The 25089-nt window shown below is 46.4% G+C and overlaps 3 protein-coding genes across 3 annotated transcripts; 2 read left to right on the plus strand and 1 right to left on the minus strand.

Moving 5' to 3' along the window:
• Positions 1–1331: 1331 nt before the first annotated feature.
• On the plus strand, positions 1332–9481 carry ADCK2 (aarF domain containing kinase 2). Its single transcript, XM_035128405.2, has 8 exons — positions 1332–3103; positions 4762–4908; positions 5205–5333; positions 5764–5859; positions 6541–6792; positions 7314–7442; positions 8341–8394; positions 8864–9481. Exons 1-8 carry the CDS (start codon positions 2141–2143, stop codon positions 9008–9010), a joined length of 1917 nt encoding a protein of 638 aa, XP_034984296.2. The 5' UTR covers positions 1332–2140; the 3' UTR covers positions 9011–9481.
• Positions 9482–10526: 1045 nt separating this feature from the next.
• LOC118091114 (uncharacterized) lies at positions 10527–20259 on the minus strand. Its single transcript, XM_035127758.2, has 12 exons — positions 20058–20259; positions 19192–19397; positions 18494–18847; positions 18023–18117; positions 17560–17707; positions 15617–15848; positions 13852–14408; positions 13420–13534; positions 12811–13004; positions 12471–12634; positions 11733–11988; positions 10527–11464 (listed from the first exon to the last, which is right to left on the minus strand). Exons 2-12 carry the CDS (start codon positions 19393–19395, stop codon positions 11240–11242), a joined length of 2544 nt encoding a protein of 847 aa, XP_034983649.2. The 5' UTR covers positions 19396–19397; positions 20058–20259; the 3' UTR covers positions 10527–11239.
• Positions 20260–20587: 328 nt separating this feature from the next.
• Positions 20588–24042, plus strand: NDUFB2 (NADH:ubiquinone oxidoreductase subunit B2). The gene is made up of 4 exons (XM_035126516.2): positions 20588–20752; positions 22108–22249; positions 23178–23281; positions 23964–24042. The coding sequence occupies exons 1-3, from the start codon at positions 20655–20657 to the stop codon at positions 23250–23252; spliced, it is 315 nt and encodes a 104-aa protein (XP_034982407.1). The 5' UTR covers positions 20588–20654; the 3' UTR covers positions 23253–23281; positions 23964–24042.
• Positions 24043–25089: the final 1047 nt, after the last annotated feature.

The following is a 25089-nucleotide window of genomic DNA, read 5'->3' on the forward strand; positions in this document are numbered from 1 at the left end:
GCTTCCATCTAGTGGCCATACCATCTATTGCAGGCATCCCCAAACTGCAGCCCTCCAGATGTTTTGGCCTACAACCCCCATGATCCCTAGCTAACAGGACCAGTGGTCAGGGATGGTGGGAACTGTAGTCCAAAACATCTGGAGGGCCGAAGTTTGGGGATGCCTGATCTATTGTACAACACAGGTTTTTAAAGCTGTAGTTTGCACTGACTGACAGTACAGTAGTACTTTTCGGGTGTTGAAGGGAAGGTGCCAAAACCAGATCCCAATTCTCCCTGTAGGAAGAGATGTGGCTCAGTGGGCAGCAGCGGCTGAATCTAGATACTTCCAGGCTTGAGTGGCAAAGGAAATAATCAATAGGAAGGAACAAAGGAAACTCAATAAGGAGTTTCAAAGCCTTACATCACACCAGAGAAAGCCCTGCAAATAGACGAGCTGGGAAGGAAGGGCGCCTGAAACGGACAAAAAAGCTCTCTGAGGTTCGGTTGCTGAAACTTACAACCATCCCGTGGGGCCAATTTAAATAAAATGGGGGGGGGGCAGGTAAGTCCCGTCTCACATAATCGATCACATGACACGGTGCACACACCATTTGAATGGCAATGCCCATCAACTTTGGTGGTGGTGGTGGGGGGCATACCCATCAAATATTTTATTGAGGTGGGGGGCGAAGTGACCTCAGCCCCCTTGGAGTTGGCTCCTATGCAACCATCATAGAACGCATTTCGCTAACAAGGAGAGATCCCCCCACCCCCCAAGTGACCGATACCGTATTCCGTTCCAGGTATAGTCAGTGAAGGTTGTAGTAGCACCCAATCAAAAGAAAACAGTATTTTAAATAATTCCATACACAGCATGTGGGAGCACGCGAGAGCTGGCTAGAAGAGAAGGCGTATCCAAGAGTCATGAATCAGGGTAACTACAGTAGAACTTCCCTGTTCTGGGAAGTTTTTAATGTGTGACATTTTAATGAATTTTATTTTTTTGTTGGAAGCCGCCCAGAGTTGCTGGGCAAACCCAGCCAGATGGGCGGGGTACAAATTAATTATTATTATTATTGTTATTATTATAGAATGAAAAACCGATTAAGGGAAAGTTTATGAAAGGCTCTTTGGCCATTCGCCACAGCAACAATTGGCGATGATACAATCTTCCTGGTCTGCTGTGCTAATATGATATGCCGGCAGTGGAAAACTGCGATCTCGGTTGGGGCCTAAGCAGTAAGTCTCAAACTTACTGGAAAACTCTAGTTCTGAGCGGACATGATGCATATGATCAGGTGCACTGCTTTTATTTTAAAACGAGAGACATTCCTTTCTTCCAGAATGCCGCTGCTTTCCCCCCCTCATCGCGTTGCTTCTGCAGGGATTTACACTGTGGCCTTTTCCCAAGCTCTGGCCACCTGTATCTGCTGCACATCTCAGCCTTTTGCCCGCGCTGTATCTTTAAGAGGCGGAGTCTCCACCCCGCAACTCTGCCTTTGCGGAAGTCCCTGGAACTGGAACGTTGTGTATCGTTTTGGTTCTATCCGCTCCCCCGCGAGGCAAAGCCGGTCAAAGAGCACGTGGAAGTTCTACGGAAGGAGTCTTCAGTCCGCCGGCTGTGGGTCCAGCTCAGATTGACAGTTGCGATTTGATGCTGAGTATTTCCACCTCCTCTTTCTGCTCTTTACACCAGCGAGGAGCAGCGGATAAATGAGCGGCTTCCCGCGGAAGAAGACCAAGCGTACAAAAAAGGAAGGCTAACTCGCGATGAGTGAAATCCAGACGAACCCGTTGCAACGCGGGTCTTCGTTGGTCACGCCCCGGTAGTGGATCTAGTGACCTCTGCATCTCCAGATCTCGTTAACTCTGCATGAAAGTCGGGCTGATGGATTCCAGGATCGCTGATGGGAGAAGGGCCGTGGGACGATGATGCCGCCACTCCCGCTCATGCCTGGGATTAAATGATGTAAAAGCAGATTCAGGTGCTGAAATGCTTAGAGAGTAGGCGGGAGTCTCCCTTTGTTTTGCTATGAAGCAACCGCCTCTGTTCCAAGATTGCCGATTGCCTGTTTGTAAACTTCTCGTTCTGCAGTCTATTCTCAAATGCAGTGCCCCCTCCCCGCATCTCCCTCCTGCTCCTTGATGTCTCCAGGACTATGACTACTTGGCACTGCTATTCCGCTGTCCGGATTTTCCTTTCTAATGTCAGAATCCTCACTGTGAGAAGCTGCCTGTGTACAGGAAGGACATGGGGTAGGAGGCCTCCTCTCCAGCTCTTCACTGGCGATGCTCCAAGCTGCTTTCCATGCAAAGCCTTGGTAAAGATCTCTCTGGTGTGCTGGGGAGCTACGGGATTACCTTGGGGTGCAAGGTGCGAAGGGGCACCCAATGGAGGAGCCCAAATAAAAGGAGATGTCTGTCTCAACAAAGGGGGCCTTTCTCCAGCTGGCTTCCTCCAGCGTTTAGGACTAGCCTTTTCCCTCGCTATCCGAGCCTGCGTCCTCCTGCTGAAGTTCGGGCCTTTGATTTGGCTCTACCCCTTGAGCTACATCTCCCCAGGTTTTGCATCACTCTGGCTCCGCCTTCTGCTCAAGGCAACAGAGTCTTCGGGCCCCACCTACATCAAACTGGGGCAGTGGGCGAGCACAAGGAGGGACCTCTTCTCCGAAGAGTTCTGCGCCAAGTTCTCCAAGCTCCACATCAAGGTGGTCCCTCACCCTTGGGGCTACACCCAACGTTCTTTGGAGAAATATCTGGGGGAAGGCTGGGAAAAGGTCTTCACCTTTGACAGCCAGGAACCCGTTGGGTCTGGCTGCATCGCCCAGGTGTACAAAGCTTATGTGGACATCTCCGCTCTTGGCCAGCCGGTGCTGAAGGAACTCTCCAAGGGCACTGGGGTGGAGTCTGCTCTGGAAGCCTGGCAGGTGTCTGGTCTTAAGGGAGTCTTCAGGTGGCTTTGGAAGAGGAAGGATGGAAGCATTTCTGAAGGAGGTAGTGTCCACCAGTTGCTTCCCAATGATGGCTTTGATGGACACGTTAAGCAGAATTCTGTTTCTGGATACCTGGACACAGCTTTATCCTGTCCCAAGAGGGACCACCTTGTTCCAGTAGCCATTAAAGTAAGACCACAATTCTGTGCCTCCTTAGCTCGGAGTTAGTCCTATTGAACTTAGTATGACTGGCTTCTAACTTAGATATTATAGAACAGGCATCCCTAAACTGCGGCCCACCAGATGTTTTGGCCTACAACTCCCATGATCCCTAGGTAACAGGACCAGTGGTCAGAGATGATGGGAATTGAAGTCCAAAACATCTGGAGGGCTGAAGTTTGGGGGTGCCTGTTATAGAATCATAGGGCTGGAAGGGACCCTGAGAATCATCTTAGTTCAACCCCCTGGATTAATCTGTTCCAGACGGGTCCGCGGAGTACTCAACCTGAAGCGTATGTAACCCGAGGTATGAGTGTAATTGGTTCTGGAAGTTCGTACTTAACCTGAAGCGTACTTAACCTGAAGCGAACTTTCCCATTGAAAGTAATGGAAAGTGGATTCCAGGCGGGTCCACGGAGTACTTAAACTGAAAATACTCAAACCGAGGCGTACTTAAACCGAGGTATGACTGTACTAAAATCTTTTAATATTCTTGGAAGAAAAAGGTCAAAAATGGTGGTGGTGGTGATGATTAGGAAGAGGCTGACAAGATGGATATACCTCAAGGACTGCCTCTCCCCATATGTACTGACCCAGACACTGCAATCATAACCCAAGGCCCTTCTTTGTGTGCCCCCCTCCACGAGAGGTCTGGAGGATGGCGACATTAAAACAGGCCTCTTCTGCAGTGGCTCCCCGTTTGTGGACTGCTCTCCCCAGGGAGGCTAGCCTAGTCCCTTTATTATATATCTTTATTCTTGGAAGAAAAAGGTCAAAAATGGTGGTGGTGGTGATGATTAGGAAGAGGCTGACAAGATGGATATACCTCAAGGACTGCCTCTCCCCATATGTACTGACCCAGACACTGCAATCATAACCCAAGGCCCTTCTTTGTGTGCCCCCCTCCACGAGAGGTCTGGAGGATGGCGACATTAAAACAGGCCTCTTCTGCAGTGGCTCCCCGTTTGTGGACTGCTCTCCCCAGGGAGGCTAGCCTAGTCCCTTTATTATATATCTTTAGGCGCCAGGCAAAAACATTCATCTTCTCCTAAGCCTTTGGTTTATTCAATTTATGGCCTTTTAAACTGGGGGTGGGTGGTGGTGGGTGTTATTGTTTTTGTTTGTTAATCTAATCTAATCTAATCTAATATGCTCCCTAAGTCCGACCATTGGTCAGTATTGTCAACATTGACTTGCAGTAACCCTCCAGGATTTAAGGGAGGAATCTCTCAGACCTACCTGGAGATGGCAGAGATCGAACATGGGACCTTCTGTGTTCTACTGAGCTTTGGCCTTTCCCAAGCATCATCTGGTTTCCCCACTGGTGGCAGCCAATGGCAGTTTATAAATGTGAGGTGCATGATCCACTAGCAGGTTGCTCTTGTGAATCTTCTGTTCAGTTCAGTCTGGTCATCTTATCCCTATAAAACAGGGGTGTGGAACTTGGGGTCCTCCAGAGGTCGTTGCACTCCAACTCCCATCAGCCCCAGCCAGCACGGCCAATAGTTAGGGATGATGGGAGCTGTAGTCTAGCAATACCTGGAGGGCCACAGATTACCCATCCCAACTGGTCTGTCGACAGTGCATGTAATAAGGAATTATCTAGCTACCTTTTGTCGTTTGCATAGGTGCTGCACCCCGGATTAGCTGACCAGGTCCAAATCGACCTTTTTCTGATGAAGACTGGCAGTCGACTCCTTGAGCTTCTCCCAGGGGTCAAGTGGCTCAGCCTGACGGAGGTTGTGGAGGAGTTTGAGAAACTGATGATTCAACAGGTGGGAGGAACTTTGGTTTGGGGTCTGCTTGATCAGTGGAAGCTGGTTCATGGGGCTCTGCACCTTAACTTCTGCCTACCCTCAGCCATCTCCCACTTGCCTGACTTCCTACTGGCCCTGCCTTGTTAGCTTCCTCCTCCTCCATCCCTGTGTTGTCCTTGTACAGCTCACCAGGGAAGAGGATGGGCACAAAACAAGAAACAGTTGGCTTTGCCTGGGCCCTCACTCCCTGTCTTCGGCCCCTTCGGCCCCAATGGGCACCACTGCTCTTGATTCTCTGCAGTTTGTCTCTTTAGATTGACTTGCGCTATGAAGCAAGGAACCTGGAACGCTTCCGCCTTAACTTCCAAGGTGTGGATTATGTGAAGTTCCCAGTTCCTCTTCGCCCTTTCGTGACGAGAAACATCCTCGTGGAAACATATGAGGTGAGAATGTGGAATGTGCAGGGCAGGGAGAGCTGGCTTACCTTTTGTCCAGACAGATGGCATGAGAGCAGGAGGTTTCTTTGGCCTAGCAAGCAGACCCCTTTGTGAGCAGCTGGGCTGCTTAATAAAGTTGACACCCTCAAAGCAGTTTGGGTGTAAAAAAAGGGGGAAACATGCGCAGAGCAGTGTCACTTCGGCTGATCATCACTCTTGACAAAAGTCAGGGGCTGAGAATTTGCAGCCTCAAAAATTCAAGAATGGCAGTAGGAGGAGAAAGCTTGATCACGTCAGGTGGGCAGCACCAGAGAATACTCATCCCCTTTGATCTCCTCCCCCCTTAAAAAGTACCCCCATTGTCCTCCAAAAGTCTTATTAATGTATCCCTGACAAGCTCAAAGGGCTTTCCTGATTTAGGTTCTTTCTGCTTCAGGAGAGCACGCCCATAGCCCAGTACCTGCAGACGGAGGCCACAAAGGAGCTGCGCTGGAAAATAGCTCAGATGGGTATGGACATGATTCTAAAGATGGTAAGAGGCCTCCTTTGGTTGGTTGGTTTGCAATTTAGGCTTGGCTTGCCTCTGCAGTCAGCCTGCAAGGCAAAGAATCTGTTGTATGAATTTTCAGGTTTTTGATCAGAAAGCCCCTCAGTTACACGATTGGAATCAACTCTCCAAGGGCCTGATTGTACTTGGTCCGAATGACACCACCCAGTCACAAGAGAGGGGCTTTTTGGCAACTCTGAAGGTGGTGGAAGTAAAATAATAATAAACAAAACCTTTAGTGGGAAAAGCCTAAGGGGTAAGGGAACCCCAAGACAGTTCAATGAATGGCCAAGGAATGCTGCTGGCATGTTGTGTGGCAAGTAGACCTAGAAAACTGGGTGGGAGAAATGGAATGGAGGATTGTAGAGGAGTGAATAGCTGAACTGCAAACAGAAGCATTTCACGCAGCAACATTTTAATGCAGCTCCTGCTTGCCCAGTTCTATACACTGTCTCCCCTGTCTGGTAGTGGGTATCTCCCAGCCCTGCTACTTCCTGGCAGCCTTGATATGGTAATCCCAGAGATTAAAGCCAGGAGGTTCCATGTGCAGAGCAAAATATCCTACTACTCACCAAGAGCCCGTCCTCTTAATAAATTAGTTCATCGATTTGAGAAGCTCTCAGGTTGCCATTTTCTCAACCAAGTTGTGATTTTTCAATCCTTCAGGTGTTTGTTGATAACTTTGTCCATGCTGACCTGCACCCTGGGAATATCCTGGTTCAGGGCGCAGAGGGCTTCCGTGATCACCCCAAGGACCGGACCACCATTGTGGACCTATTGGACACACTCATTCTGGAAGTGCAGCCTTCTCGCCCCCCACTTCGACTGGTGCTTCTGGATGCAGGAATCATAGCAGAGCTGCAGGGTCCAGATCTCAAGAACTTCCTGGCGGTCTTCACTGCTGTGGTATTAGGGCAGGTATTAGCTCTTTTCAACCATTTCTCATAGCAGCTGGTATTGGAGATCCTGTTCAGCTTTGGGCTGGACCATGGCAGCTTCTAGGGCTGGATTCAGCTCCTCTGTTTCGCTAGCAGAAGCTGGAGCAGGGACTCTTGCTGATGCAGTGGGGCTTCCTCCACCCCGCAATTCACTCTCGAGGGTTTGGAGATCCCAGCATGATTGGGGAGAAGGAAAATGCTTCCATTGGGCAAGCAGAAATGCTTGCGCTGATTGAACGATCTCCTTAGTGCTATGTTGAATTCCACCCAGAGTATGTTTTTCTTATTTATTTATGCCATAAAATTGATAAACCGCTTGATTGTAAAACAAAACAAAACATCTTGTCTAATGGTAGCCTGACAAAATAACTTCCTTTGCAATAATTTTCAAGCTCAGCCCTATTTTAACTAGACTAGAAGCTCTGTCTCTGTAAATTTTGCTCAAGGAGGAAGATTACCTGAGTCTTGCAGGCTGAATAGGCTTCCCAATTTATTCCGCAGGGGGAGAGAGTGGCAGAGTTAATCCTTCATCACTCCAGAGCTAACCGGTGCAAGGATGTGGAGAGATTCAAAGCTGACATGGCAGAACTGGTGACAAAGGCCAGGGACAGCACTGTAGCTTTGGGAAAGGTCAGTAGCCGGCATCAAAGCTTGGTCTTCTCCAGGCATCAACAACCTTCAGCCCTCCAGATGTTTTGGACTACAATTCCCATCTTCCCCGACCACTGGTCCTGTTAGCTAGGGATCATGGGAGTTGTAGGCCAAAACATCTGGAGGGCCACAGTTTGGGGGTGCCTGAGTCTTCTCTCTCTCGAGTTGCTGCGCCATAATTCAAAGTAGAAAATGCTTTACTGTATTCTACAGATTGTTCAAGTCTACCGTAAGCGATAATCGCACCTCTAGGTATACAATTTCTGATATGCATTTATATATGTACAGCTTTTATTTTATTATGCATGCAACAAATTCCAAAAATTAAAACAGTGAAAAACAATTACTGTTTCTTCTCTTGTTATACCAACACTATACAGTGGTGCCTCGCTTAACGAATGCCCTGCTTAACGAAATTTCCGCTTAACGAAAGGTTTTTTCTAGCGGAGGTTGCCCCGCTAGACAAATTCGTTTTACGAAAAATCCGTCTAGCGAATCGCGGTTTCCCATAGGAATGCATTGAAATTCAATTAATGCGTTCCTATGGGCAAAAAAAAATTCAAAAAAAATTCAATGCATTCATATGGGATTCGCTAGACGAATTTTTCGTTATAAGAAAAGACCCGTGGAACGAATTAAATTCGACTAGCGAGGCACCACTGTATATAATTCTAAATATTCCAATATGAGTGTACAGTGCAAATATATGAATACATAAATTAATAAATGCAATATATCTAGATTTTTATATCTTTGTATCACAGACAACAAGATGTAATAGTGAGAGCCTGCTGGATCAGGCCAATGGACTATCTATTGCAGTTACAGTGTCTGGATGAATGAAATGAATGACATTTTAAACCCCTTTGCATTCTAGTTCCAAGTAGCGAGCCTGCTGTCCAGTGTTTTCAAGTTACTGATGACGCATCAGGTGAGATCATCTCTGTGTTAGGTTTATTCTTTGGGGAACTTACTGGAACAGAAAAAAACTTGAAAGATTGCATATTCTAATGCTAGTCCAAAATTCAAAAGCGCCAAAAAGCCTTTAAAATGAGTCAGCGCTGTGCTCAGAAGCTGCTATGTTGTGCATTGAAACCCAGAAGTGTAAGTTAAATTGAATTTCCTTGCTCCTCTTCCCCATCCACACACACACTGGAAATTCTACATAGCCAGCTGGATTGAACAGAATGTATAAGGATACTAGGTTTAAATGTTAGAAGAACTGTACTTAGCAGTGAACATATGAGAATAATCAATGAAAATAACAGGGGGAAAATATTTGCATTGTTAGGGATCTCAATATGTGGTCACATATACTGTAATCTCTTTCTTGCCTGATACCCTTTCTTGCCTGATCCAATGATCCACTTTTACCTTATTGATGTCTTTTGTGCTTCCAGGTAAAGCTGGAGAGCAACTTTGCCTCTGTGATCTTTGCCATTATGGTTTTGGAAGGCCTTGGACGCTCACTGGACCCTGAACTCGATATCCTCAAGGCAGCTAAACCTTTTCTAATTAAAGCTCCAAGTCCCCTCCTGGCACAGTGATGGGCTAGGGTGGTTTTTTGGGGCCCTTTCATTGAAGAACTGCTCATTTGCCACCCGTTAGGTAGCTTTCAACCTCTATGTTTAAAACCGAAAGACTTGGCTGTTCAGTTTATCCATATTGAGACCAGAAGTGTTCAGGGGCTGAAATAGCTCCACTTGGATTGTGATAATTGATATCTATTCCCATTACGGCAAGCGTGGGAAAACTGTACCCCTCCAGGTATTGGTGGATTACAACTGCCTTTATCTCTGAACATTGGTTGTGCTGGCCTGGGGCTAATGGGAGTTGGGGGTTATAGCAAGGTCTGGAGGGCCACAGATGGTTTTAGGGAATGCGGTTCTCCTGTAGTTCAAAAGAAATTATGGCTCTGCATGGGTTGGGCTCCCTATCAAGTCACCTCTAGATAGGTGAGTCTACCAGAGACTGTTCCCATCTCCCCAATATTGCAAGCTTTCAGGACATCATGCCTTGCTCCATTGCCAAAAATTGGAAATGTAAAGGCAGCTTATACATCAAACTGTATTTTCAGAATGAAAAGCAAACACACTTCATTTAATATTGGTATGGTGCATGATATGAATCTTACCTATCTTCTGTTAAATTTGTCTTAAGATGCGTTTGAAACATGACATGTTTGAAATTCCATCATGGTGGCTCTTTGCTCTTATGCTGCTAAGCAGCCGCTGCTTCTGTCTACATGGGGAATTTAAAAATACTTGTTTTTACAAATGGATTGACTTGGTTCTAACTGTCACCTTTGATGCTGGGGAAATGGGGTTTATGAATAAACAGTTTTGAATGGGAAGCGGCCCTTTGTGTGGTTCAGCATTGCTTAGACGAAGAGGAGGGCAGCCCCTCACACTGCCTTTCCATGACATATTGCTTGTGGCACGGCACACACAATGGACTTACGGTACCAATGAGCCACAAAGAAAGACGCCTGAACATTGCTGTGGAACTTGAGCTAGTTGCACCATGTTGATATGATGGTATGATACCCACTGACAGGTTTGTAGTAGAAACTGTTCTGTGTCTGCTCCAGCTGGTCTGCAGGGCTGGCCTTAGAGGCTGGTGTCCTTGGGCAGCTGCTGAGACCTCAAAGCCCTGGGAGGGCCTGACACTGATCTGTCAAAACAAGGCAGCCATCCTTTCTTTCCTAGATGGTGGTAGCACTGGGCACCCCATGCAGTTAGCACTCCTGGCCCTGTGCCGTTGTCTGGATGAAGAGGAGCTGCTATTGCAACAGGTGGCAGCATGGCTAGTGGGCACTATGGGGCATTTTGCCCAAGATGCTACTCCTCAAATCCTGGAGCCAGCTCTGCTGGTCTCTGCTTACTTTTGACACTGAGAAGCTCCAGACTTCAATTAGAATCACAGAGTCATAGAATTGTAGTGTTGGACCCTGTGGGTCATCTAGTTCAATCTTCAGTGCAGGAATCTGAATGGAAGCACCCTTGACAAATGCTTTAAAAAAAAACCTCCTAGGAAGGAGAGTCCACAGCCTCCTGGGGGAGTCCATTCTATTGTTGAGCAGCTCTTATTGTCAGAAAGTTTTTCTGTATGTTTAGTCGGAATCTCCTGTCTTGTAACTTGAATCCACTGGTTCGAGTCCTACCCTCCAGAGCAAGAGAAAACAAGCTTTTTCCATCCTCCATGTGACAGCCCTTTAGATATTTGAAGATGGCTATCATATCTTCTCTCAGACTCCTTTTTTCCCCAGGCTAAACATACCCAGCTCCCTCAACCATTCGTCATAAGGCTTGGTTTCCTCTGCACACGTTCCAGCTTGTGCAGCATTGGGAATAGTGCTAAGCGTAAGGTGGTCGGGGTGGTTTTATCTAATTTTGCATCACACCATGCCCACATGTCAGTCATTTAGTGACTGGTACCCACAACTCTCCCCAAATTTGACATCTGCCCGCTGGTCCAAAAAGGGTGGCGATCCCTGGTGTGGGGACTAGCTGATCCTCTTTCCAGGAACAGCCTGAAGCACGATGCAGACCCCCTGTGAACCAGTTAGATCACAAGTGGATGGGACACTAAAAAATTGTGTCCTGCAAGCATTTATGGTTCAAAATACTACCCTCCCATTCTCAGATAAGCCATTGTCTGAAGATGGCCTCAGTGGGGCCATTTCTATGGCAGCCCACATCACATGGCCTTGCGCATACGAACATTATTAACAGCAGCTTTGTTCCAGAAGTGGGCTTTTTCAGACGGTGATGTTTTTATGGCAACAGTGAGGCACGCAGCATCAGGAGACTCTGCTCTCTGAGATACTGTTGGAGGTCTTTGTGTTTCTGCTCCTCTTTCTCCACCTGCTGGGACGTCCGGTCCTGATTTCGGAGCTTTTGTGATTTGGCAGCCGCCTTCTCTTTCCTCTGTGTGTCCCGCTCCTGAGCTGCAGCCTCCAAGCTGTTTTGCATGGATTTCATTCTGTTCCTGAGCAGCTCCTGCAGAAAAGGACACAAAAAAGGGACTTGAAGCTCTTTCCCCCACTTACAGCGTATTTGTAGTCGAAATACATACACTGTGCAAATAAAGCAGTTCTGAAGATACTTTTGCTTGACCTAATTTATCTGAGTGCAGAGTCAGGTTTTCCTTGGCTCAGAAGGTGGATTTTCTGGATGCACAGGTAAACCCGCCCTGCTCGTCATCTCGCTCTTATGTGATTAGAATATTTTGAGAAACTGGAGAAGAGCCAAAGAGAACATCCCTCACCAGTCTTTTTTTCTCGTGGTCATCAATTCTTTCCTGGTGTTCTGCCAGCTGCTTTTCCCTCTGCTTGCGCTGTGCCTTTAAGAACTCCAGCCTTTGTTCCTCTTTGTTCTTTAGATCTTCCTGGAAACGGGATTCCCCTCTCCCTGTCTCTGCTCTTGCAGCCTGCAGCTGCTGCTTCCCGAGCCACTTGGTCCAGCTCCCAATGTTCTCCTGCTGCTTTTGAGAGCCTTGCAAGGTTCGCTGGAGTGACCTCTGCCTATTTTGAAGAAGTTCCAGAGAAAGTAAAGTGCCATTTAGTCTGTCATGCTCAGCCTGTTACATAAAACAGAGGATCTGCCTAAAGCAGTGGCGGGCCTACATTTTTGGGGCTCTGAAGCTTGGACTGTTACGGGGTGGGGGGCTTTGTGACCAGCAATGAGGTCTGGGTAACCCACTGTTATCTTCTTCAATAGGGCTGTTCCACAACAGATCACCACATTTTAAAAACAACTTTACTCCTACATCTCAGATTTTGCTTAAAATTGCTGTACTGCGGTACTTCAACACCTTTACATCATCTGTGCTACCGACTCTCAAACTTTGGGATTGCTGAAATATATACAGCAAAAAATGAATCAATTTGAGCTGTGACTCAAATTGGGTCTACTAGGCCCCAAAAGTTTAAGCAACGTGGACTGAAGTAGCTTCTGGAGCTCCTCTAGGATGGAAGAGGTTCCCTTAATCCCTTCCTTTCATTACCTCTTGTTGTCAAGCAGCAGTTCTCTTCTAAGGTGCTCCTCCTCCCGCCTCTGCTCCTCCTTAAGCTGTCTCTGCTCCATCTTCTTCCGTTTGAACTCCATCCTGGCTGTGTTGACGACCATCTCTCTCGGACCATCTTGTGTCACCGCTTTTGTCACTATTCTCTGAAAAGGAATAAGGGATTCCTTCATAATGGGATGGGTTTCTCTGGAGTGGACTAATCTCTTATTGGCTTTTCTTCCAAACTAACACCAAAATGCTTAGAAAGGCCAGGGCACCAAAAGGATCTCCGTCCATCCCCCCTTGGGATCATAAGGGTGAGACAGAGGGATGTCCTCACCTGTATGGGAGGTGCACTGTAGCTTCTTCTGATGGGCAAGACCGATTTGACAACAGAATGGTCTTCCTTCAGTGACTGGTCCACCCAGTTAAAGATTGCCTGGAGCTGGGAAGTATCTGCAGCGTACGTCTTCCGAGAAGGACTCCTTTGGCATGGCTGGGTAAAAAGTGGCATTCTGTTGAGCTGGGAAAGGACTACCGTATGAAAAAAAAAGTCCACGTCAGAGTGAGGACTTAAAGTCATTAAAAATAACGGCACAGATATATGAAGACTTTGATCTGATGAGACACATTCAAGAAAATGCTTGAATCTACAGAAACCTGAAAATGACTAGTCAACCACTGTGGGAAACAAGACACTAGGCAAGACGAGCCTTTGATTGGTCCAGGAGGTCTCTTCTAATTGTCAGCAGGAAGAAGCTGAATGAGCACTTGCTGGTTTGTGTATCAAGGAGCAGCCCAGGGGGTTGGCAGACAGGAAAGGGGAGGGAGCATGTGATGTGCCAACGATACATCTGATTATGCCAATCTGCCGGCTGATACACTTAAATTTCAATACCTATTGGAAAGTCACTGGGAGACCCGGATTGCCTTCATCACAGCTGCCTACCTCTTCGTCTTTGCTGTTCATGCTGAGTTATGCATTTGTCTGTGTTGACAGCTACATCAACCACAGTGCCAGGACCTTCCTGTGAAGCTTCTGGTGTTCCCTCTCTTGAATGGTCCTGTAAAATCAATAAGCAATAAAAAGCTATAGGGCACACAAGAGAGTAATCGAAACACTAACTGACTTTGTGTGGTTGGGCTAGGAAAGCTTACTATACTGAGCTGAGTTTCTACTGCATCACCACATAGGTACATGGCACATAATAAAGGCGACATTGACCTGGAAATTTGCCTGTGATCTGACTATGATAGTGAGTCCTTGGTCTTTTCAACGTTTAGCAATATTGTGTGACCGTACTCTGGAGTGGGGTGGGGGATATCCTTACCCAAGATAAAGGGACCAAAAGATTATAATACTTTTCCAGCCATCACAAACCTTGTTTGGTTTTGTAAACTTGCTTTCCATCTCTTCCTGGGATTCTAAATCTGCAACGTTGTCTGCTTCCTTCAGCTTCTTGCTCTGTTCCTTCTCATTACTTCCTGAAATAGGAAGCCTACCCTTTGAAAGCTGCTCTTCTATCTTCCTGCTCAGTTCTTCCTTTGTCAGTTTGGTCCCGGGGATGAAGGCATCATCTCGTTGCACTGTGCAAATGGGAGATCTAAAGGACTCCCAAGCCTGGAAGCAGCAATGGCAAAGCGGGTGGCGGGCAGAGCTGCAGCCAGCACAAACACAGCGGTCCTTTGGAGTTTCTTGCCAGTGCATCTCACCTAAATAACTCTGCTGGCAAGGCCCTGAAGCTCTGTATCCAGGTGGCACAACATAGGGATAATCTGGATTCTGCTCCACTAACATCTGCCTGGCTGCAAGTGGCATCTGAAGCTCAAGGACGATGCGTTCACTTAAAGAACGAGGGATCTTCAGAGCAACATCTGCAGACACGTTCCTAGTCTGCCCATTCCAGAAATTCACCAGCACTTTGCTGTTTTTAAAGGCTGTAAACAAATATATATGAAACCATATTTTGGAAGCAAGCACAATGTATGCCACTCTGCAGTTGTATTCCCCCAAACCACACCTACCTGCTCCACCCTTGATGTCATATGTGACATCAGGTGTTAGGAGGTAAAGGTATGGCTGCCATCACTTTGAAGTCCGTTTGTAAGTAGAGTCGTACCTTGGTTGTCGAACGGAATCTGTTCTGGAAGTCCGTTCGACTTCTGAAAACATTCAAAAACCAAGGCGTGGCTTCCGATCAGAAGCCGCATAAGCTGCGTCGGATGTTCGGGTTCCAAAGAACGTTTGCAAACCAGAACACTCACTTCTGGGTTTGCGGTGTTCAGGAGCTGAAACGGACGAGTACCAAGGTGTTAGACAACCAAAGTACGGCTGTAGTCGGTACTGAAACTGCTTGTACGTGGACTTGAGCCCCTTTCAAGAGTTGTCACCTGATGTCATAATGATGTCAGGTGATTGACAAGTGGATACTCCCGCCCACCTGTCAAAGCTGGCCCTTGGGGGATTGCAGGTGAAGTGAGCTGGACCACTGGCCGCATCCAGTTCCCTTCCCCTGCTCTAGGACCTGACAACAGTCACCTGCCTTCCATGGAGTCCTGTTTGAGTTGATCAAATTTCCCTTTGCAAGTCTCTTGGAGCAATTCCGGAATCCCCAAATGCAAGTTGATCAGGTCTAAATAAGCTGTTTCTTGTATAAACAAATCACTTGGGGCAGGTGCCACATCCTTTTTCAGCATGGATAAAAGGCACGCAGTGCACACTATGGAAAGGGGTTGCATAACAACATAGGAAGCTGCCTTATATCGATTCAGACCATTGGTTCATCTGGCTCAGTATTGCCTATACTGATTGGCTGTGGCTATACAGGATTTCAGGCAGAGTCTCTCCCAGCCCTACCTGGAGATGCTGGGGAATGAACCTGGGAACTTCTGCATGCACAGGAGATGCTCTGCCACTGAGCTATGGCCCTTCCTCAAATATCCCTTATGGTAGCAGAGAAAGAACACAGCAGAAACTGGCAGCCACAAACACAACACTGTGGAAATATAGTCTGGGTTGAAACCTAAGGTAATGCCATCGTATCTGATGGGATAGCAGTAATGTCTAGCTGAGTACTGACTTTACTGCTGCTGTGTTTTGTCATTCATAAAAGAAAGGAAAGGAAAGGGCACAAAACGAGCAGCACCTGAATGAGAAGACGCAGCCTCCGCAACCTGAAGAATCACACCTGGACCGTATCGTTCACCTTTCTTGTCCCACGGAGCCAGGACTGCATCTCCTGGAGCTAAGGGCTGCCACCTGGCATCCTCATAATGGATGACATCGTAGAGGGGCGTTTCTTGCATCCGACACAGGATCTTGCCTTTCCGGGACTGCCGAGATCTTTGGAACTCAATCAGAACGTGTCCTCTGGAGCCCTGCGAGATTAAGCCAGCAATGTTGCCACATATTCATTCATTTATTAAATTTCTATACTGCCCTTCATCCAAGGATTACTATATATATATACATAAAACACATAATTTAGTAACACACAGTTTAAAAGGCCATAGATTGCTTAATTAGCCAAAGGCCTGGTTGAAGAAGGAACGTTTTTACTTGGCACCTAAAGGTGTATAAGGAAGGTGTCAGCCAGGCCTGCCTGGGGGGAACATTCTACAAATGGGGAGCCATCACAAAAAAGGCCTTTTCTTGTGTTGCCAGCCTCTGGCCCTCTCGTGGAGGAGGCACAGAAATAAGGATCTCATAAGATGGCATAGATAAAGAAATAGTTAAACTTCCCCTCCTCGTGGTCTTGAGGGCAACCAGGCATGGTACTGGTAAGCACCATCACAAAAAACTCGCTGCTTGTAATCTTACTTTATCTTTTGAATCCCATTCAATTCCCCTCCCCTACCCCCAACAGAAAATGCAAGGGTATCACTTCACTTCTATATATAGTAGGCCAGTGGTTCCCAACAGGTGGTCCGTGGACCCCCAGGGGTCCGCAAGCTATGCCAGAGGGGTCCGCAAGATGCTATTAGAATAAAAAATATATTAAATATATTTCGTATGATAACATATTTTTTGTTTTGGCCGCTTCCTGCATGAGCAGAGTCTAGCGCAAAACTAGAATTAGATAGAGGCAGTAGTTCTGCTGTATGCCGTTAGGTGGCGCTTTACAAACACTACTGTTTTGCAAAGAGGCAGCGCGCGCATTCTACTAACGCTCACCTCCCCAAGATGCTTTGCGCGCGTCGACTTCATTTGTCTGCTACTGCGCAGGTACCCTGTCTTCTCCATTCCCCTCCCTCCTCCCTGGCGCGCACTGCCTCTTTGCAAAACAGTAGTGTTTGTAAACAAAGTGTTGTTTTTTGCGGAAGCTACAGTTCGCGTAGTTAAAAATGGACCGTTGGTTAAAAAGTGGTTCATCTCATTAAGAACTGAAAATTAAAACTAACTGTATACTGATGGAGTATTCTGTTGTAACTGTAAAAAACGTATAAATATAAAATAAAAAAATTCCTTCAGTAGCACCTTAAAGACCAACAGTTGGTCTTTAAGGTGCTACTGAAGGAATTTTTTTATTTTATAAAATATAAAAAGACTCTTAATTTGGCTCTCACTTTTTAATTTTAGGATTAGGAATTAATGGGGGTCCTTGTCACAATAGCGGCTCGATGAGGGGTCCTCGAGAAAATTTTGTTGGGAACCCCTGTAGTAGGCAACATTTAAACATGACATCTAGAGCAGGGGTCAGCAAACTTTTCCACCCGTGGGCCAGTCCACTGTCCCTCAGACCATGTGGTGGGCTGGTCTATATTTTTTGGGGGGGAAATGAATGAATTCCTATGCCCCACAAATAACCCAGAGATGCATTTTAAATAAAAGCACACATTCTACTCATGTAAAAACACCAGGTAGGCCCCACAAATAACCTAGAGATGCATTTTTAATTAAAGGACACATTCTACTCATATAAAAACATGCTGATTCCATGGGCCAGATTGAGAAAGTGATTGGGCCGCATCCGGCCCCTGGTCCTTAGGTTGCCTACCCCTGATCTAGAGAATAAGGTTAGAAGGGAGTGAGCAAAGCTATCTGCTAAGACCCAGTTTGAGAAGCACTACTTTAGTTAAATGAGCTCACCTTAACCTCTTGGACAATGTGACCCAGATAGTAAAACCCATCTGTCTCCCTTCTGGCGAGGACTTGGACCCCCCTCTGCAAATTGTAAACCTCTGGAGACCAGTCAACGAAATCCTCCTTTACTAAGCTCCAAGCATCCGAAGGAAATCTGCGGGTATAGAAAACTAACATGTGCCGGGACAAGATTGACGAAGGGTTCTGCAGAACCCAAAAGGTTACTCATTATTTTGTGACATTTTGGTTGCCTTTATAAAAAGGTACGTACTGCCCAACTATGGATTTTGAACTTTTACTTGTGGACCAGCATTGGCACCTTTACTTTTTACATATAACTTTGCTTTTAGATGATTAGGATCACTCAGACTTATGTAAATCAAGGCTGAAGAAACACAGATGCCAATACGGATTCAGTTGCCATTCTAAGGACTTATTAACCTAAAAGATCCACGGTCCTTAAACGTACTGTGCTGTAGCATGATGGCCCATCAGGAGAGAGGAACAGGGCTGCTTGCAGATACAATCAGAGCGGCAAATGCTTTCACTGCAACCAGGAATAGCCTAGAAAATTGCGGAAATACAGAATCACAAAGTAGTAAGGGATCTGAAAGATCCATTACAATTACTTGCATTGTTAGGACTTCATGCCATCCTTTCCAACAATTTGATTCTCTTGATTGGCACATGCATGCCCATCATTTGACCGTTAAAATATCAAGCGATGTCTTGCATGTCTAAAGGAGTCATCGTTTCATTGATCTAAAGCCACAAAAAGAATTGTAGTATTACTACTGAGTGCACTTTTTTCTAATAGAGTCTAGCTCACACATTTGGCTAACTGAAGACTGGCACATCAAGCGATGAAAAATAAAGTGGTGTCCAGGCATGTATGAATGAGCCCTTAGAGTCAATGTTGCTTTATCCAATTTTCATTTACCTCATCGGAGCTGAGGCTGACTGCTTGAAAGGAACCACCAGATGCCTTGGCCACTTCCTCCATTATTTCTTGTGCCCCGTGTTCATTTTCCCCTTTGCTTCCTACCAAGTATACTATGTGCACTGGGTGCGCTTGCTCTGCCTCCTTAAGGTGACTACTGATTTCCTCCACAGAATGCTCAGGTAGCCCACTGGTGAACAGGTACACTGCTTGGCAAAAGGGGTCTTCCAGCGCTGCTGCCACAGCCATCACAGCACTGGCCCCACTGCTGCTCTGAAGGCCTCTGATCCAGGCAGCTGCTTCAGTGACACTGCGGAGGGAACATTCTACCAAACTTTTCTGCCATTTTAACACCTGGAGGGGAAAATGAAAGGGTGAAAACAAAGGCTGAAGTACAATTAAGAAGGTTGCACATTTCCGGGAGTCCACCCACCCACATTTCCAGGAGTCCATATGTGGTGTACTGATTATTGTTGTTCTGATTCAGAGTGCCAATTGCTCACAAAGCTGCTTGTGGAAAGTACCTCTAGAACAGGTATGCAGAACCTGAGGCCCTCCATAGGTTGATGGACTACCATGGGAATGCTGGCCAGGGTTGATGGCAGTTTGGCGTTCAACATCCTTGGGAAGAGTCACAGATACCTATGCTATATTGGCATGGTTTTTCTATACCACTCAATTGATAATTTCCCCATTACCTGCTGGCTGGTACAGCTGACAATGCCAAACATGGAATCTGTTGGTTTGTGGGCCAGAGAAAAAAGAGTCTTTATGAGGAGTTCTTTCAAGATACATAGGCCGGCAGTCTCAGTTTCTGAGGTGCAAAGCACAAAGGCCACATTCTGCTCATGGATGTCAGCCAACAAGGGTAATCTAGTACAGCAATGGGACATTCTGGACATTTCTGAATGACAAACAACAACAGCATCAGCATCATTATTACTATGTTTACTACTTTACACACTTCAAAATGTGATAAGCCAGCCTAGTTGTGTTTGGGGCACCTCAGCAGACCCTTAATTCTTCTAACTGGGGTAAATAACAGTAATAATTATGGTAATAATCACTTCTGGCAGCACTATTGAGGGAGAGGGAGATCTCTGAATCAGTGTGTGCATGCAGCTAATTTTTACTCCGAGTAGAGCCATTGAAATTGATGGAGTGAAGTCAGCCATGGCTAGTGATTTTAGTGAGTTGATTACACTGAGCAGAACTAGTGTTGGGTTCGGATTTGGTGGCTCCTAGGGAATGAGAACACAATGCCGAAGTTGGCTATTATTGCTTATGATATTAGACATCGTGTGCCAAAGTTTACTGGCTCAGGGACATATAAACTTTAGTTCGTTTTCAGTGTTTTGAACTTTCATGCAATAAATAACCAGGAACTAGTAAAGCAACCTCAGCGAATTACTGAGGCTGCAATTCTAAGCGTTTCGGGGAATGTCCCTCGTGGAAGCTGCAAGACCTCAATGGGACACTGACTTTTATTTCTCCTCCCGCATAGGATACATTCTCTCCCCCCCCCCCCGCTCCGCACTTCGTCTTGTTCTCTCCCGCATCTCACCTGATCCCCCCTTCTTCTCCTGTAGGATACTGAAGTCTCAGCGCGTTGCCAGGCAACCAGATGCCACAGACGGAACCATCTTCAACACCTGAACAGGGGGGATGAGAAAGAAGCCCTTCTTTTCATTTACGAAGCCCTCAAATAATATGAAAGGCCTTACATTTCCTGACAGGGGCATGTCTGTTGCGTCTTGGATGTGAGAACCAAGCCCACCGCTGTGGGCCACGAATCACTTACACACCCCTCCCATAGCGAAAAGCTTTGGTACTTTCCAGGCTGGTCCATTCTACGGAAGGGTGGAAGCGTCGCTTGGAAGGTGTAGGGCGCTCTGGAAGGACAACTCGCGCTTCTCTTCAGCTTTTCAATATATATATCCACGGAAAAAGAAGCGGGAAATGTATGTTGACCTTCTCTAGCGGGGATATTTTAACGGTGATTCCTTTTGCTTCCCCCCCTCCGTGACTAGAATTGGAACGCGCCAAAGAGAGCCGGAGTTACGGCAGCCAATCAGAGCACGGTTTATTGGGAGCCGAGGCCTACCCGGTAGCGGAGAGTGACATTGTGGCGGGTTGAAGGGCTCCGCCTGCGGCAGCCAGGATGGCGGGGTCTCTGTGGCGGATGGGCGGCGGGTTGCGATTGGCCGCCCGGGTCCTTCGTGCCCAAAGCGGTTCTGGCGCGACTACGGGAGTCCGGCGGTAAGCACGCGGGGGGGGGGCGCACCTCGCGTGCCAGGAGGCGGGGCGAATTATGCAAAGCAACGGAACGGAGGGATGGAATGTTTGAGGACCCTCCCTTCTGGAGCTACATGACACAACAACCCCGCATGGTAGGCTGGCTGCAACATATGGTCTCCCCAGTAATACGTGCAGCCTACAGCCCGGTTCTAAACAAACATTACATAGAGTAGAGGTATTCCTGGGGGCCGCACGCCAGAGGTGGTCTGGGCCCGATCTATAGGTGCGACTCGTACAATAGGTTATGCTACCCTCGTGCAAAAGTCGGAGGTTTCTGCAGAGGCGCGCGAATCACCGCATCTCGCCATCCTGGTCTTGAATGGGGTAACTGTGCCCCTGAAGGACCAGGTGCGCAGCCTGGGAGTCATTTGGACTCACAGCTGTCCATGGAGGCAGCAATTTAATTCTGTGTCTAGGGCAGCTGTCTACCAGCTGCATCTGGTACGCAGGCTGAGACCCTACCTGCCCGTGGACTGTCTCGCCAGAGTGGTGCATGCTCTGGTTATCTCCTGCTTGGATTACTACAATGCGCTCTACGTGGGGCTACCTTTGAAGGTGACCTGGAAACTGCAATTAATCCAGAATGCGGCAGCTAGACTGGTGATTGGGAGTGGCCGCTGGGACCACTTAACATCGGTTCTGAGAGATCTACATTGGCTCCCAGTACGTTTCCGAGCACAATTCAAAGTGTTGGTGTTGACCTTTAAAGCCCTAAACGGCCTTGGTCCTGTATATTTGAAGGAGCGTCTCCACCCCCATCATTCAGCCCCGACACTGAGATCCAGCGGCGAGGGCCTTCTGGCGGTTCCCTCATTGCGAGAAGTGAGGTTACAGGGAACCAGACAGAGGGCCTTCTCTGTAGTGGCACCCGCCTTGTGGAACACACTTCCAACAGATGTCAAGGAAATAAGCAGGTATCCTATTTTTAAAAGACATCTGAAGGCAGCCCCGTTTAGGGAAGTTTTTAATATTTAATGCTATATTGTTTTAATATTCGATTGGGAGCTGCCCAGAGTGGCTGGGGAGACTCAGTCAGATGGGCGGGATACAAATATATTATTATTATTATTATTATTATTATTATTATTCTCTTTCCAGGCATGCAAGGGGCATTATGGCAGCTCAAGTGCGCATTCCAACCAGGCAAAAGCACGCAAGCAGCTTGTGCCCTGGAGAGAGTTCTGGGGGACAAATAGAGTGGCTTGAAAGGCCATATTTGGCACCCCAATACCATATTCTGCACAATTTCTGCCCTTCTGTGGCCCTGATTGTTGATGACACTTGCTTACTTCTACGTACCTGTGTTTGTCCTGCAGCGCAAGTGGAGAGGTGCGTGTCTTCAAGTACCGCCACTATGTAGAGCCTTTGCCGGCCCAGCGGATAAAGGGGGAAGTGCTCAGTGCGTTCATGTGGTTCTGGATCCTGTGGCACTTCTGGCATGATCCTGATGTTGTGCTGGTGAGAGCTTGAATGGGCTGGGAAAGATTATAAAGCAGTAGCATCAGGGTTATCATCTCTACTGAGGTGAAGTATTGAATGTGATTGAAAAATAATGTCTCTTGTTACCTAGCTGTGTGCATGAGAGATTTGAGATTACTGTACAGAAAAGGCCTGCTGCTGAGAAGATCATAAAGGAGGTTTCAGTCTTTCTCTGGGGAAGATTTTTCATAGATGGGGTGTCAACTCCAAGAAGACTCATTCCGTAATAGCCACCCTCTTTGCTTCCCTTGGGGACACACAGAGCAGGGTCTCTGAAGAGCATCTTGGTATACAGTGGTACCTCTACTTACGAATTTAATGCGTTCACACATTTGTAAGTCAAAAAAAATTGTAAGTCGAATCCCAGAGGAATGCATTGGGAGAAAAAATTCGTGAGTAGAAGCAACCCTATCTAAAATTCGTAAGTAGAAAAAATCCTATCTAAACCGTATCCAAGATGGCGGACGGAGCTCCATTCGTAAGTAGAGGTACCACTGTATATGGGAGGTGATATTTCAGGTGATCTGGCTTCAAACCATTACAGGCCCTAAAAATTAAGATTGGCATTTTAAATTGGGTTTGGAAACTGACTGGAAGCCACATTTGATGTAGCATAGGTGTAATATGATTGAAAGACCAAGTCCCAGGTAACGATACTGTGACCCTTTTTTTTGAACATCTGGTTTCAAAACCATTTTTAAAGGCTGCTGCTGAAGAGAAGTTACATAAAAGCCTTTAGGTATATACCTAAAGTACTCCTGGCTTAAAGCTTTACTCATTAGCTTAGACTGTTGTAGTTATATCTGTCTCTGCATAGAAGCTAGAGAGTTTGGCAGACTTTGTCCCAAAAGTTTCTGTATCCTTGGTGGTGTAGTGTTCAATCTTTTCCTTTCCCCATCCCAAACAGGGTCACTTTCCTTATCCAGATGCTTCTCAGTGGACAGATGAAGAGCTGGGAATCCCTCCTGATGATGAAGAATAACTTGAATACTTTGTTCTAAGCAAGTTTAGGTATGATGGCACTTCTACATGACATTCTACATGACTATTACTCCTTAGGCTAAACAAATGAAGTGGCTCTGGAATACTGTCACTTACCCCCTTCATACCCATTCCCAGTTATAAGCATGTTTGAGATACATGTCACTACACTTTCCCACTTTTACCTCCATTTCCCCCAGGAACTCACAATTTGCTTTTCTCCAGATCCAAAATGTTATGTAAACTGATGGTGCTGTCTTAGATTAACAACTCAATTTTCACTTAAGGTAGAAATTGACTGGCAATTAATGAAGCTATGTATGTGAAGGTCGTAGAGCAGACCGGGTTATGTACAATACAGCTGTTCTGCTACTGCAGACGTGCATTTACACAACAGAATATTCCACTCATCTCTCCAGCCCCCTGCACACTCTCAAAGCCCATCTCAGGAGCAGATTTTGAGGTGTGCAGGGAAGTCCTACTGTATGAACAGAACTCTGCATGTGCAGCACTGAATACCACTCCCCTCCCCAACCCATGCAGTTGAAATATTACCTCTCCCATTTTCTATATTGAAAAATCAGCACGAAACTTCAGTGTGGCAAGATGTGCTTGCCTTGTTCATGGCCTATTTTTCTTGTTTCTAGTTATTAAGATTTGTGCACTTGAAAGCAAATCACCCCAACTAACCATCTGTCCTTACCGCTTGCAGGCTCCTGGGAGATCTACAAATGGCTTCATTTTACAGAGACTTTCATTCAGGTTGTAAATAAAATTAACTAACCAGATCACAGCTGTTTGAGGAAGTGCTGATGTTTTCAAACCGGGGTGGGGGGTGTTTACAACGTATTGTATCTTAAAACTCATGTGCATTTGGTACTAGAACTTCCAATTGTGTAAAAGTCCTGACTTCCATATATACCTTCTAGCTAATAACAGTCAGAACCATAGCTGTCAACGTTTCCCTTTTCTCGCGAGGAATCCTATTTGAAATATGGGCATTTTCCTTAAAAAAAGGGGAAAGTTGACAGCTACGGTCAGAACTAAGGGTCTGCTGTGGCTTAGTGTGACTACATGTTCTCTTTCAGAAACTCTTATTTAGGAGATGCCAGGGATTGGTTCTACCACTGGGCCATGGTTCTTCCCATGTAGAGCGAAGCCATTTTGTTACACGTGAGGTGTTTGCATCTTGCTTCTCACCTGCACTCTTCAGCTGCAGCTGAGCTATATACAATTGAGAGCAGTACTGGCTCCTGCATGTTAAGGATACAGACAAATTCAAACATGTTTAGAGCTGAGCAACAATATGGGGTATGGAAAACAATTCCTGTGAAGAAAGACAGAAGAAACTGGGTTCAGGTAGCTTGGAGAAGAGATTCACTGTGTTCCGGCACCTAGTAAAAACTCATTTGTGCTCAGCTTTTGCTGACCATTGCATACAAATTTGCTGTTAACAGCTATCCCAAATTAATTTTTGTCCTATAGTAAACACTGCTGAATTTACTTGAATGTATTTTCAGTTACTTCTGTAGTAAGACAATTATGCGATGATTTTATGAAAGGTGCTATAGAATACTTAAAATAAGACAGGTCGGTAGAATATAATTGCCCTCTTCAGACTTCAGATTTTAAAGAAGTGCTGAGACATGTTCTCCGCCACCACAAATGGCAGAACTAGATCCAATGGGCTGAAGTTACAGGAGGATAAATCTCAGTTGGATATCTGAATTATCCTCTTGATGGTAACAGCAATTTGATAATAGAAGCAGGGACCTAGAGGGGTGATGGACCTGCCCTCAATTGAAGGTCTTCAAAGCAGAGGTTGGACAGCCATCTGT

Source organism: Zootoca vivipara, chromosome 10 (assembly GCF_963506605.1).
Source record: "Zootoca vivipara chromosome 10, rZooViv1.1, whole genome shotgun sequence".
In the NCBI taxonomy this organism is placed as follows: domain Eukaryota; kingdom Metazoa; phylum Chordata; class Lepidosauria; order Squamata; family Lacertidae; genus Zootoca; species Zootoca vivipara.